Source organism: Fringilla coelebs (genome assembly GCF_963513975.1).
Source record: "Fringilla coelebs genome assembly, chromosome: 5".
Taxonomy (NCBI): Eukaryota; Metazoa; Chordata; class Aves; order Passeriformes; family Fringillidae; genus Fringilla; species Fringilla coelebs.
In genome coordinates, this window is record NC_140033.1 from 378,737 (window position 1) to 392,248 (window position 13,512).

General features: G+C 66.9%; 2 protein-coding genes across 3 annotated transcripts; one reads left to right on the forward strand and one right to left on the reverse strand.

Annotated features, from left to right (window-relative positions):
* Positions 1 to 1,378: 1,378 nt before the first annotated feature.
* Positions 1,379 to 4,935, reverse strand: LOC311154200 (acrosin-like; the record flags this gene model as incomplete). The annotated part of the gene is made up of 6 exons (XM_084206473.1): positions 1,379 to 1,444; positions 1,593 to 1,833; positions 1,887 to 2,329; positions 3,460 to 3,605; positions 4,444 to 4,703; positions 4,868 to 4,935. 6 exons carry the CDS (start codon positions 4,933 to 4,935, stop codon positions 1,379 to 1,381), a joined length of 1,224 nt encoding a protein of 407 aa, XP_084062599.1.
* A 2,929-nt stretch (positions 4,936 to 7,864) lies between these two features.
* GCC1 (GRIP and coiled-coil domain containing 1) lies at positions 7,865 to 12,506 on the forward strand. 2 transcript variants are annotated; one of them, XR_014616179.1, is made up of 3 exons: positions 7,865 to 8,845; positions 9,409 to 12,124; positions 12,218 to 12,506. XR_014616179.1 is itself a non-coding variant. In XM_084206416.1 (2 exons), exons 1-2 carry the CDS (start codon positions 7,871 to 7,873, stop codon positions 10,693 to 10,695), a joined length of 2,262 nt encoding a protein of 753 aa, XP_084062542.1. In that variant the 5' UTR covers positions 7,865 to 7,870; the 3' UTR covers positions 10,696 to 12,506. The 2 variants fall into 2 exon arrangements, 1 of the variants encoding a protein (XP_084062542.1); XM_084206416.1 differs by having other exon boundaries at positions 9,409 to 12,506.
* The last annotated feature ends 1,006 nt before the right edge of the window (positions 12,507 to 13,512 follow it).

Here is a 13,512-nt window from a genome sequence, read left to right on the forward strand (position 1 = left end):
AGGACATGGCCGGTGCTGGGGACACCCCGACAAGCTCGGGCACCCTCTGGAGCCCCCGCTCCCGTCGGGAGCCCCGTCTGGAGCGTCCCGGCCCTCTGCCGGTCCCCTCGGGGTGACCTGGTCCCGGAGCAGCCCCGTGACATGGCACTCTCTGGTCCGCACGCAGCCCCTCCCGGACACCCCCGCGGGCTCGGCGCAGCCCCTCCACGGCCTCGCCACCCACCCGCGCCCCCCGGCCCCGCTGCACCTCTGCGCCTCCGGGCCCTGCGCCTGGGACGACGCTTGCTGCGGTACGAGGGGCCGGCCTCGGCCACGGGCAGCGCGGGAGCTGCCCACACCGGGCTTCTGGGGCTGGGGGTCCCCTGGGTGTCCCCTCCCAGGACCCGGCCCGCAGGGAACGATGCCTGAGCCCCGTGTCCATCCCGCAGGTCTGGCTCCCGGCGGGAGCCCCGCTCCAGCGCCCTGGCAGCCCCTGGAGAGCCCCTCCTTCGCCCTGCTGCTCCCCGGGCTCACCCCGCTGCCAGCCTGGGGCCTGGAGCCCCGCTGAGCCCCCGCTGCCACCGACCCGCACCCGCCCCCCGAGCCCCCCACCCGCCCCCACGGCCCAGGGTGTCCCGGCCCTGAGGGGCCCTGGCAGGATGGGGGGCTCCAACACCCCCCGGGCCGCGAATTGAGGATATCCGTGCAGGGCGGGCTTCGGTGGCAGCCGGGCCAGCATGGCCGGGCCAGGTCGCGGCAGGTCCCAAACCACCTCCAGACACGGGTGGATCGCGGAATCCAGGATCCCCGACCCGTTCCGGGAGGGTCACCAGGCTCCAGCGCCTCCCCCAGAGCCAGGACAGCTCTGTGGAGCCGCGATCCCGCTGGAGCAGAGGGAATGAGCCGGGTCCAGGGATCCCAGCTGGGACCGAGGGCACAGCGGGGGTGGGACCGGGGGTCCCGGCAGCCCCAGAGGCGGAGCTGGTGACAGCGGGGACAGCCCTGGGTGGCCGCAGCAGCAGCTCAGGGTGGCACCTCCCGCAGCTCCGCGTCCCTCGGGGCTCCGGGCTGCTGCCGTTCCCGTTATTAAACCGCTTTTCCCACTCCGCCCCGAGCGCTCCGCGTCTCCTCCCGCGGCGGGCCAGCCCCGCTCCTTCTCCCTCCCGGCTCCCGGCCCTGCCCGCGGGCGGAATGGCGCAGAGACCGCGGTGCTGGGGAGCACGAACAGCGTTATTTCAACAGCGATCGGGACTGCGGCACGGGGGGCGGCAGGGAGGGGCGGGGGGACAGAGCGGCCCCGGGGCTGCGGCCGCCCCGGGCCCCGCGGTGGCGGCCGAGCCGGAACGGAGCGGGCCGGGGCCGCGTTCTGCAGCCAGAACCGCGTCCGCTCGGGTTCCGCTCAGCCCAGCTGCTCCCTCAGGAACTGCAGGAAATCCTTCAGCAGGTTGCAGAACTGCACCAGGCTCTGGTACGGCACCGAGATCAGCAGAAGCCTGTCCGGATCCGGTGCCGGTTCTGGTTCCGGTGTTGGCGCCGGCTCCTCGGGCATCGGGGGGATGGCTGGCTCTGGTGTTGGCTCTGGCATCAGCTCTGGCTCCGGCTCGGGCACCAACTCTGTCTCCTGCTCTGCCTCTGGTGTCGGCTCTGGCACTAGCGATGGCTCTGGCACCGGCACTGTCGTCGGCACTGTCGTCGGCATTGTCGTCGGCATTGTCGTCGGCACTGTCGTCGGCTCTGTTGTCGGCACTGTCGTCGGCATTGTCGTGGGCACTGTCGTCGGCACTGTCGTAGGCACTGTCGTCGGCACTGTTGTCGGCACTGTCGTCGGCACTGTCGTCGGCACTGTAGTCGAATCTGGCACTGGCACTGGTGTCGGGTCTGGCACCAGCTCTGGCACTGGTGTTGACTGTGGCACTGGCTCCGGCTCTGGCATCAGCTCCGTTACCAGCTCTGGCACTGGCACTGGTGTCAGGTCTGTTACCAGCTCCTCCTCTGGTGTCGGTTCTGGAGTCAACTGTGGCCCTGGCACCACCAGCTCTGGCGTCGGCTCTGGCACTGGTGTTGGCTTTGTTCCTGCCTCTTGTCCTGGCCCTGGCGTCGGGGTCTCCTCAGAAGTCATGATGTCCTCTATCTTAGGGGTCGGGGCGCAGTTCGGCTCCGGTGCTGTACCACTTATGTCTGCAGGGCTCAGGCTTGTCTGGATCAGGATCCAGTTGTAGAAGTGCTGAGTGGAGGTGTAGATCCCGGGGTGCCTGGCTCTGTCACAGCCTCTTCCCCAGCTGTGCAATCCCACCAGCCAGTAGTAGTCGGCTCTGTTGTCCTTGCAGACGAGGGGACCCCCGCTGTCCCCCTGTGCCAGGGGAGATAGTTCAGCAACAGTGGGGGGCTGCTGCCAGCCCTGGTGCTGGCTCCTCTCCCCCAGCCCTGGTGCTGGCTCCTCTCCCCCAGTCCCGGTGCTGGCTCCTCTCCCCCAGTCCCGAGGCTGGCTCCTCTCCCCCAATCCCGGTGCTGGCTCCTCTCCCTCAATCCCGGTGCTGGCTCCTCTCCCCCAGTCCCGGTGCTGGCTCCTCTCCCCCAATCCCGGTGCTGGCTCCTCTCCCCCAATCCCGGTACTGGCTCCTCTCCCCCAGTCCCGGTGCTGGCTCCTCTCCCCCAGTCCCGAGGCTGGCTCCTCTCCCCCAATCCCGGTGCTGGCTCCTCTCCCTCAATCCCGGTGCTGGCTCCTCTCCCCCAGTCCCGGTGCTGGCTCCTCTCCCCCAATCCCGGTGCTGGCTCCTCTCCCCCAGTCCCGGTGCTGGCTCCTCTCCCCCAGTCCCGGTGCTGGCTCCTCTCCCCCAATCCCGGTGCTGGCTCCTCTCCCCCAATCCCGGTACTGGCTCCTCTCCCCCAGTCCTGGGGCTGGCTCCTCTCCCCCAATCCCTGGCTGGCTCCTCTCCCCCAATCCCTGGCTGGCTCCTCTCTCCCAGTCCTGGGGCTGGCTCCTCTCCCTCAATCCTGGTGCTGGCTCCTCTCCCCCAATCCCCGTACTGGCTCCTCTCCCCCAATCCCGGTACTGGCTCCTCTCCCCCAGTCCTGGGGCTGGCTCCTCTCCCCAAGTCCTGGGGCTGGCTCCTCTCCCCCAATCCTAGGGCTGGCTCCTCTCCCCCAGTCCCGGGGCTGGCTCCTCTCCCCCAATCCCGGTGCTGGCTCCTCTCCCCCAATCCTAGGGCTGGCTCCTCTCCCCCAGTCCCTGCCAGGTCCGCATTCCCAGCACATTCCCAGCACAGGTTGGGGGTTCTCCCATCTCTGCACATGGGTCCCAGATGTGCAGAGGACAGATCTTCCAGGGTCACATCCACACTTTGGGTCTGCTGGGGCCACTGGATGGGCTTTGTGGGCAGGAACAGGCCTTGGGGACAAGGGGATATAGGATAGGGACCCGCGAGTGGGGAGGGGAGAGGTGGACACGGGACAGGCTTGGCTGTGTGTGGGGGCTCCTACCTTGCAGGTGTCAATACCACCGTGCGGGTACCCAGCACACAGGTTGTCAGCATGAACAGCCCCCGCGTACCACCGGCTGCTGTTGCAGAGCTGTGTGTCCATGAGGTGGACCTTGGACTCCTGCAGCACCATGCCTGTTCCCTCAGCTGTGGGCACAGAGGGGAATGAGCCCCAGCAGCTCAGTACCCATCCCTGCCCCTTCCCCACGGAGTGACGTTGTCCAGCTGTGTCCCTGCTGTTGGCCTGGGGAAGGGGCCAGACCCACCTCCCCCGAGATTCACAGGGCCAGCAGGAATTGTTTGGGTGAGCAGGGATTACAGCTCATCCCGTTCCACGCCCCGTCTTGGCGGGGACTGCTCCCCCCAGCCCGGGCTGCTCCGAGCCCGGCCCCGCTGGCGTCCTGCGGCCGGACTGTCTGTGTGCGGCCCGTGTCCCCGGGGTGCCCGGCCCGTGTCCCCGGGGTGCCATGCCCGTGTCCCCGGGGTGCCCAGCCCGTGTCCCCGGGGTGCCCGGCTCGTGTCCCTGGGGTGATCAGCCCGTGTCCCCGGGGTGCCCGGCCCGTGTCCCCAAGGTGCCATGCCCGTGTCTCCGGGGTGATCAGCCCGTGTCTCCGGGGTGCCCAGCCCATGTCCCCGGGGTGCCCGGCCTGTATCCCCGGGGTGCCCAGTCTGTATCCCCAGGTGCCCAGCCCGTGTCCCCGGGTGCCCAGCATGTGTCCCCGGGTGCCCAGCCCGTGTCCCCAGGTGCCCAGCCCATGTCTCCGGGGTGCCCAGTCTGCATCTCTGGGGTGCCTGGGCTGTATCCCCGGGGTGCCCAGCCCGTGTCTCCGGGGTGCCCAGTCTGTGTCCCCGAGGTGCCTGGGCTGTGTCCCCGGGGTGCCCAGCCCTTGTCCCCGGGCGCCCAGCCCTTGTCCCCGGGTGCCCGGCCCTTGTCCCCGGGGTGCCCAGCTCGCCCTGGGAGCACACATCCTGTTGGGGAACTCACCTCTGGCAAAGTCCCAGCCGGCGATGTAGCAGGATTTCAGCTCCGAGACCCTGAGCGAGCCGTCGGGCACACAGCCCAGCTGGATGTGGTTGCTGCACTCCACGGGCTGGTCCAGCTCCACCAGGGCGATGTCGTTCCTGGCCGTGGCAGGCACGTAGCGCTGGTGCACCAGGAGCCTCTGGATGCGTCTCACCACAGCCTCAGAGCCCGGCTGCCTCAGATCTGTAGCCCCTATCACCACGTCCCACATGGAGATGCCCCTGGGGAGCAGATGGACAGAGGGGTGACAGGGAGCAGAGCCACGGGCTGCAGCAGCCCAGCATTTCCCAGCCTTCTGCTTCTCCAGGTGGACAGTGGGTGGTGGTGCTGTGAGCTGGGCGCCTGCCCGTGCTCTGGGGACGTCTCTGTCCCTGCTGCCTCTTACCCGGCCCTGGCGAAGCAGTGTGCGACCGTGAGCACCCACTGGGAGCTGAGGAGGACGCCCGCGCACATGTGCCACGTGCCGTTCTCCCAGGTGGCCTGGATGCTGACGATGCCGGGCCAGGCTCCTGGCTGGACACTGGTGCCACCCGCATGGGACGTGCCAGCAGCAGAGCTGTGGTCAGAGGCCATGGGCCGGAGCCCGCAGGTGCCTCTGGAAGCACAAAGCCGTCACTGCCCTGCTCGGGGACAGCAGGGACAGGCACCCCGAGGGGCTCCTCTGTGCCCAGAAGCCCCGAGTGTCCCCGAGCCCCCCGGGCCACTGACCTGCAGGTGTCCCAGGTGCCCCCCACGGGCCCGGCCAGGGCCAGCAGGACGAGCAGCCCCAGCAAAGCCATCGGTGCCAGCGAAGCGGCAGAACCAGAGCAGAGCTGTCACCTCTGGTGACACCCACGGCCCTGGCGCTGCCCGCGGTGCCACCAGGCCGGGGTGATGTCACAGAGGGGCCGGTTCCATGTGCGGGGCAGGGCGGGGAGGGGCAGCTTGGGGTCACAGAGATGTGGAATGTTCTGGGGGCAACGCCCCAGAGCACCAACACAGGGTGAGAGTGGTCAGACCCTGCTGGCACCGGGCTGGGCATGAGCAGCTGGAGCAGCCCTGGGAGAAGGATTTGGGGGTGCTGGGGCTGAGAGCTGGACCTGACCCAGCCCAGAAGCCCCCAGCCCTGGGCTGAGCCCAGTGGGCAGCAGGGCAGGGGACATCCTGCCCCAGTGCCCCTCAGGTGAGACCCCAGCTGCAGAGCTGCCCCAGCCCTGGGGACACAGCAGCAGCACCTGGAGCTGCTGGAGAGAGCCCAGAGGAGGCTCCGGAGCTGCTCCAGGGCTGGGGCCTGAAGGGGCTCCAGGAGAGCTGCAGAGGGACTGGGGACAAGGCCTGCAGGGACAGCACCCAGGGAATGGCTCCCACTGCCAGAGGGCAGGCATGGATGGGATCTTGGCAATGAGGAATTCCTGCCTGGGCTGGGATTGCCAGAGCAGCTGGGGCTGCCCCTGCATCCCTGGCAGTGCCAAGGCCAGGCTGGACACTGGGGCTGGAGCAGCCTGGGGCAGTGGGAGGTGTCCCTGGCCAAGGAAGAATTCAATACCCAGTAGAAGACAGAATGCTAATTAATGAAGAGATTTTTGTGTAATTTAGAGCCAATGAACATTCGTTTCTTTGTCAGCTCAGAATGCACAAACAGGTGACAAAGTTTTGTCCCGGGGTGTCTGTGGAGGCCGGAGCTTTGCTGGCTACAGCCCCTGGCCAAGGACAGGGCAGGGCCGGACTCACGGACGCTGAACCAGCACGGTTCGAGCTTTATTCCTCCCGGCGGCCCGGGGGATTCCAGCCCCGCCACAAGCGGCCCCGGGTCCCTCCCGCAGGGGACAGCGGGGACGGGCCCCGGCTGAGGTGGCACTGCCAGGGGTGGCTCGGACAGACCGAGGGCGCTCCAGCCCCTCCCCGTCGTTATCCCGAGGGTTCCGAGCGCCGGGATGAGCACCCGTGGAGAGGGGCTGCAGGGGCTGGGGGGGACAGCGACCGCCGTGGGGACAGCACGGGAGGGGGCGCGACACTGCTCGTCCCGCTCCGCTGTCCGCGGCCGTGACACCGCTCGGTGTCACCTCCCTGCCCGGGGGCCCTGTCCCACCCGCCACGACCCCCCTGCAGGCTGGCACTGAGACCCCCTCGGGGCGACACGGAGGGGACACGGGGGACACGGGACTGGGGGGCCACGAGGGGATGGGGGAGAAACGGGGGGACACGGGGGACACGGGGGGAACACGGAGGACACGAAGGGACACAGAAGGGACACGGGGACGTGGGTGAACACGGGGAGGACACGGGGGGACACGAGGACACATGAGGCGCGGGACGGGACACGGGAAGAACACAAGAGGACACGAGGGGACACGAGGGGACATGGGTGGACATGGGTGGACACGGGGGGACTCGGGGGGACATGGGGGGACTCGGGGGGACATGGGGGGACACGGGGGGACACGGGGGGACAGGGGACACTCCGGGGACACACGGAGGGACAGGGACCACCCTGCTGTCACCGCCGAGCGGTGCCGGGCCTAAGGCCACGCCCCATCCTCAGACCACGCCCCCCACATGACCACGCCCTTGGGGACACATTGGCGCTCAGGTCACGCCCCTCTCCATCAGACCACGCCCCCAACGCAATGGACCACGCCCATGCAGCTCCCGCGCCGCGAGCGGAGGCCACGCCCCTTACGGGCAAAAGCCACGCCTACATCTGCGTGCACGCGCGTGTGGCCCCGCCCTATTTGTTTTGTAGCCACGCCCACAAATATCTTTATTTGGGGCGTGGCTCCGCCCCGCCTGTAACCGCTCCCTTTGCCCCGCCTCCCCGGCGGCTTCCGGCGGAAGTGGCGGCGCGGCGGAACCGGCCGGAGGTGAGGGGGCCGGGGGCCCGGGGGCCCGGGCCGTCCGGGGGTGAGGATGGCGGGGCCGGGGATTGCGGCGCGTCCGGAGGGATCAGGGTGGGAGTCGGGATGGTCCTGAAGGGGTGACGGTGGAGGGGCCCGGGTGGTGTCCGGGGGGCTCACGGTGGCCCTGGGGGTCAGGATGGAGTCTGAAGGGTCCTCAGGGGTCAGGGTGGTCCTGAGGAGGCGACAGTGGTGGGCCCAGGGGGGTCCGGGGCTCTCTGGGGAGTTCAGAGGGGTGTCCGGGGGGTCAGGAAGGGGGTCCCGGGAGGGGTCAGGAGGGGCGTCCTGAAGGGGAGTTCGGAGTGGTGTCCGGGGGGTCAGGGTCCTGTCCTGGCGGGGTCAGGATGGGGGTCCTGGGGGGTTCAGGGTGGTGTTCCTGGGCAGGGCATGGTCAGGGTGATGTTCGTGATGTTTGCAGCCCGTTTGGTGTCCTGGTGCGCCCAGGGCCATGCTCCTGCCCGTCCCAAAGGTGCCTTTTCTCCTTGCCCTGCTCCCCCCCACCAGGTTTCCCCGCCATGGAGAAGTTCGGGATGAACTTCGGGGGCGGCCCCAGCAGGAAAGAGCTGCTGGAGACCATCGAGACGCAGAAGCAGCAGCTCCTGCGCTTCCAGGCGCGCCTCAAGGACGTCGTCCACGCCTACAAGAGCCTGCTGAAGGAGAAGGAGGCGTTGGAAGCCAGCCTGAAGGTGCTCTCCTTGTCCCACGACGGGGAGCTGGCCGTGCCCCCGCCCGCAGCCGGAGACTCCCCGGACGACCGGAGCTCGGAGCACAGCGAGGACAGCGCGGGGACGGCCGCCAGCGCGGACACCGCGGCCGGCCCGCCCCGGGGGGACGAGGAGGACAAACCCGCGGCCGCCCCTTCCCCCAGAGCCGAGGAGCCGAGCGGCGCCGAGGGCGGGGAGCCGTGCGCCGCCGAGCCGGAGCGGCGGCTGCAGCAGCTGAAGGCGCAGCTGGCCACGCTGACGGGCGCGCTGGCCACGGTGACGCAGGAGAAGTCGCGCATGGAGGCCTCGTACCAGGCGGAGCGGCGGCAGATGAAGCAGGAGCTGGAGGAGGCGGCGGGGCGGGCGCGGGCCGAGGCGGGGCGGCAGGACGCGGAGCTGCAGCGGCTGCAGGAGCAGCTGGCCCAGACCCGCGCCCGCCTGGCCGCGCAGCAGCGCGAGCGCGAGCGCGAGCAGGGCGACCACGGGCTGATGCTGCGCGAGCTGCAGGAGCTGCTGCGCGCCGAGCGCGAGGCGCGCCGCGCCGCCGAGCAGGAGCTGCAGCAGGCCCGGGAGGCGCTGGCCGGCGGCGCCGGCGCCGCGGAGCGAGCCCAGCGCCACGAGCAGCAGGCGCGGCAGCTGAGCCAGGAGCTGGAGGAGCTGCGCAGGGAGCTGCAGGACGCGCGCGAGGAGAACGGCAAGGCCGACCCGCGGATCCAGGAGCTGCAGGAGGAGATGGCCGGCCTCAAGAACCACTTACAGCTGCAGCTGCTGCAGGAGATGAAGAAGGTGATTGCTGGCTGGGAATGAGGGTGGTGTCCGGGACTGGGGCACGGTTTGGGGCTACAGGAGCCAAATTCCCTCTCCCAGTCTCTGAGAGTCCAAAGAATCCTGGCTTGGATTGATGGGATGACAAACTGGGGAACAGCTCTCCGTAGGATGTATCCAGAGAGTGGGATTGGAGTCAGACAAATTCCGCTTCCCAGTCCCTCAGATTCCAGGAGGTTTGAAATTAATGGCACAGGGTGCCCAGAGCAGCTCTGGCTGCCCCTGGATTCCTGGCAGTGCCCAAGGTCAGGCTGGACATTGGGGCTGAGAGCAGCCTGAGACAGTGGGAGGTGTCCCTGCCACGGCAGTCCTGGAGGGGCTCTGAGGTCCCTTCCCACCTAACCCATTCCAGGATTCCAAACACACAAATCCCTGAAAAGCGAGGACAGGGAGGTATCTCAGGCAGGGTTCCCGGGGTGGGGAGGGCCCCTTGTTGGTTTGGAGCAGAGCAGGGTCCCCATGTGACCCCAGGTGTGTCCCCGTGTGTCCCCGTGCTGCCCTAACCCCGCCGTGTCCCCGCGCAGACAGCCCAGGCCGAGGAGCAGCTCCGGCAGCGCTCGCAGCGGGAGGAGCAGCGCGTGGCCGAGCTGGAGGCCCAGGTGTCCCAGGTGTCCGAGCTGCTGGGCACCTACGAGAAGGCCAAGCAGAGGGACCAGGGCACCATCCAGAGGCTCAAGGACCGCATCGTGCAGCTGGACCTGGAGAACAAGACCTTGGCCATCGCCGCCTCCAGCCGCTCCCTGGGCGAGGTGGCTGTGGAGGAGGCCACCCTGGACGTGAGCGTGCTCAAGGAGAAGATGGAGAAGCTGCGGAAGCTCCTGCAGGCGGCGGCCGGGAAGGGCGCAGAGGCGGAGGAGCCGCAGGAGCCGGAGCCGGAGCCATCCCCGGGCGGCGGGGATGGGAATGGGGACAAGGCCCCGGGCGGGCACTGCCAGCAGGAGCTGAGGCAGCTCAAGGAGGAGTTCGAGCGCTACAAGGTGAGGGCACAGCAGGTACTCAAGAGCAAGGCCACCAAGGACGTGGGCCTGGCCAAGGAGCTGCAGGAGGCGCGGGAGCAGCTGGCAGAGCTCCAGGACAAGCACGTGCTGCTGCAGCTGGCCGCGGACGACACGGAGAAGCGGCACCGGCAGGAGCTGGAGGCCAGGAAGCAGGAGCTGTCCCAGCTGCAGCAGCTGCACCGGCAGGAGCTGGAGCGGTGCCAGCTGGAGTTCCGGGAGCGGACGCTGCGGCTGGAGGAGGAGATGCACAAGCAGCGGGACCGGGCGCTGGCCGTGCTGGCCGAGAAGGACCGGGAGCTGGAGCAGCTCCGCGCCCTCACGCTGCCCCACGGCCCCAAGAGCTGCCGGGACGGCGGCCCCGGCCCGGGGGACGCTCCCAGCCAGGATTCCTCGGAGATCCTGCCGCAGGAGCTGCAGCTGTGCTCCGGCTCCGAGCCCACCTTCTTCCTGTACGCGGAGCAGCTGGCGCGCAAGGAGGTGGAGATCGCGGCGCTGCGCAAGCACAAGCACCGGCTGGAGGTGCAGCTGCACCAGCTGCAGGGCAGGGCCCTGGCCGAGGAGGACAAGCACCGCGAGGAGGTGGCGGCGCTGCGGGGCGAGATCCAGAAGAACTGCCGGGATAAGAGCAGGGAAGGAGCCAACCTGGAGTACCTGAAGAACGTGGTGTACCGGTTCCTGACGCTGCCGGACGCGCGGGGCCGGCAGCAGACGCTCACGGCCATCCTGGCCATCCTGCACTTCAGCCCCGAGGAGAAGCTGAGCATCGCCAAGAGCTCGGCCCACAGCTCCTGGTGGCTCCACGGGAAGAGATGAGGGCTGGGTTTGATTCCCTTTTCCATAAGAGCTCCTTCCCGAGGACTGACCGAAACCTCGTCCCAGCCACGCCCGCATCTCTCCGGGATTTGGGCTCCAGTTGGCGTTTTTAGCACTAATTTGCAGTGAGGTTGTGCCAGCTTTTCCAGCCCCAAAGCCTCCGTGGTGGGAATTTGCTTCGAGTTGAGACTTGATTTGAAAACCATGGAATTGAAGATGCTGAGGTTTTTTAAAGGTGATTTAAAAGCAATCCGTACCTGTCAGACGTGGCATCAAGTGGAATTCACTTGGATCTTCAAGCTCCAGTCAGGCTGGTGACTCAGGAGATGAAAGGGAAGGTGGGAAGCACTTTAGGTGGAGCTAAAATAGCACCAGGCCATGGAAAGCTCAGGAAGATGGGGCTCAGTGCAGGAAATCTTGGGCATTTCCCCCTAAGGTTCTTTTCCAGAGCCTAACTTACCCAGTGGATGCATCTCCAGGTTCATCCAGGGTCTCAGGCTCTCCTTCCTTCCCAGGGATCCTCTCTGGGTTATCAGGGATTCTAGGAAGGAGAAAGGATGTCCCTGTGGATGATTCCCATCCTGAGGGTGTTGTTTTCCTGGGCCATGTTTGGAATTAAATCCTGGCTGCTAAAGCTAGGCCCAGAGACAGGGGTAGGTCTGGATTAACACCCCCGAGGGTCCTGGAGCCCAGTCAAGAGCAGGTTTGGGAGCAGCTCCTGGTGCTGCACTGCCCAGAGAGCCCTGGGGAGGATCAGCGACTCCTGGCACTGCCAGGGACAAGGACAGGGAGGTGGAACTTCCCTCCTTTCCTCCTTGGCTGTCCTGGTCCTGTCAGCAGCCAAATTCCCTGGATTCCACTCTGGCCAGTGCAGCCCTTGGTGCCAATTTCTCCTCAAAAAAATCCTCAGGGAAAACGTGCCCCGGGCATGGCCTGTCCCTGCTGGGAGGGGACCACAGCTGAGCCCTTCCTGGGGCTCCATCCAGGGATGTTCCCACTGGAACTGGTGCTGCCCTGATGGGACAGTTTGTCCCAGGAATGTTTGAAACACTCCTTAAGGATGAAAGTGCTGGCTCAGCCAGGGGAGAGCCCAGTCCCTCCTCCCAGTCTGGAAGTGTTAAATCAAGGAGTGCCTCTGGAATGGCAGGGATAGCTCCAACTCTTTCCCTGGAGCCATTCCCACAACTCCAGAGGGAGGTGGAGCCTCCTCCTGCTGTGGCTTTGCTGCTCAGGCTGAGGGGATGGATCCCTCTGCTCCCGCAGGATGGAGTAACCTGGAATGGACCCCAGGGGTGGTGGGGACCCAGATGGGCAGAGGAATGGGGTGGGACCCAGCTGGGAGCACACTTGGAGCAGGGAATCAATGTGGGATCCAGCTGGGAGAGCAGGGAATCAATGTGGGATCCAGCTGGGAGAGCAGGGAATCAATGTGGGATCCAGCTGGGAGAGCAGGGACAAGGGAGGATTCCAGCTGGGAGAGAAGGGAATCAATGTGGGATCCAGCTGGGAGAGCCAGGACAAGGTGGGATCCAGCTGGGAGAGCAGGGAATCAATGTGGGATCCAGCTGGGAGAGCAGGGATGGGGTGGGATCTGACTGAGAGAGCAGGGATGAGGTGGGATCCAGCTGGGAGGACCCAGATCCATCCTGGTGCCCTGTGTCTGTCCCTGGCAGAGGAAGATGATGAGGAAGCTGCTGCGGGGAGCATCTCCAGGAGTGCCCAGCTCCATGTCACTGTCACCCTCCTGCAGCTCCCAGTGCCATTCCTTCCTCTGCTCTCCTCCAACCCCTCTCCCTCCTGGTCCCTCCTTCCCTCAGAACCTCCCTCCCTCTTCCCTCTCTCCCTTCAGCCAATATCCCTGAAATAAAGGTAAAATTCTTGTTTGAGGGGATTCTGGTGGTTCCTCAGGTGGGATGGGCATTGCTTGGGGATTTTTGGTGGATGTTGGAACATCCTTGGGTTAAAATTATCACAAAATCATTAAATCCCATGGTTTCCTGAGGTTCCTGGATAAGAGGAGGGAAGGAGCCAGTGTGAGAATGGGAATGGTTCATTCCTGCACCTGCAGTTGGGGTGTGGCAGCTGAGGGCATGCAGAGGAGTTCGGCACTGAGAATTCTGGAATGGGTTGGGTGGGAAGAGACCCCAGAGCCCCTCCAGTGCCACCCCTGCCATGGCAGGGACACCTCCCACTGCCCCAGGCTGCTCCAGCCCCAGTGTCCAGCCTGGCCTTGGGCACTGCCAGGGATCCAGGGACAGCCCCAGCTGCTCTGGCAATCCCAGCCCAGGCAGGAATTCCTCATTGCCAAGATCCCATCCATGCCTGCCCTCTGGCAGTGGGAGCCATTCCCTGGGTGCTGTCCCTGCAGGCCTTGTCCCCAGTCCCTCTGCAGCTCTCCTGGAGCTCCTTCAGGCCCTGCCAGGGGCTCTGAGCTCTCCCTGGAGCCTTCTCCTCTCCAGGTGAGCAACCCCAGCTCTCCCAGCCTGGATCCCTGGGAACTGAGGGGCTCCAGCCCTGGAGCAGCTCTGGGGCCTCCTCTGGGCTCTTTGCAGCAGCACAAGGAGCTCCCGGCTGCTCTCCCGGCGCTGTTCCCTCATTCCCGGTGTGCCCGGGGGCATCCGAGAGCTCATTTGGGCTCTCCCGTGCCTGGGGCTGTTCCCTCCCCGCTCCCGGGGCTGGCACGGCGCCGCTGCTCCTCTGGGAAGCTCCTGCTGCCCCGGCCGGGCAGGTTCCTCCGGCTGCGCCGCGGCCGTGTCCCACGGCTGGGCGTGGAGCGAGCCCGGGCAGCAGCGGGAGCTGCTTCCATTCCATCCATCC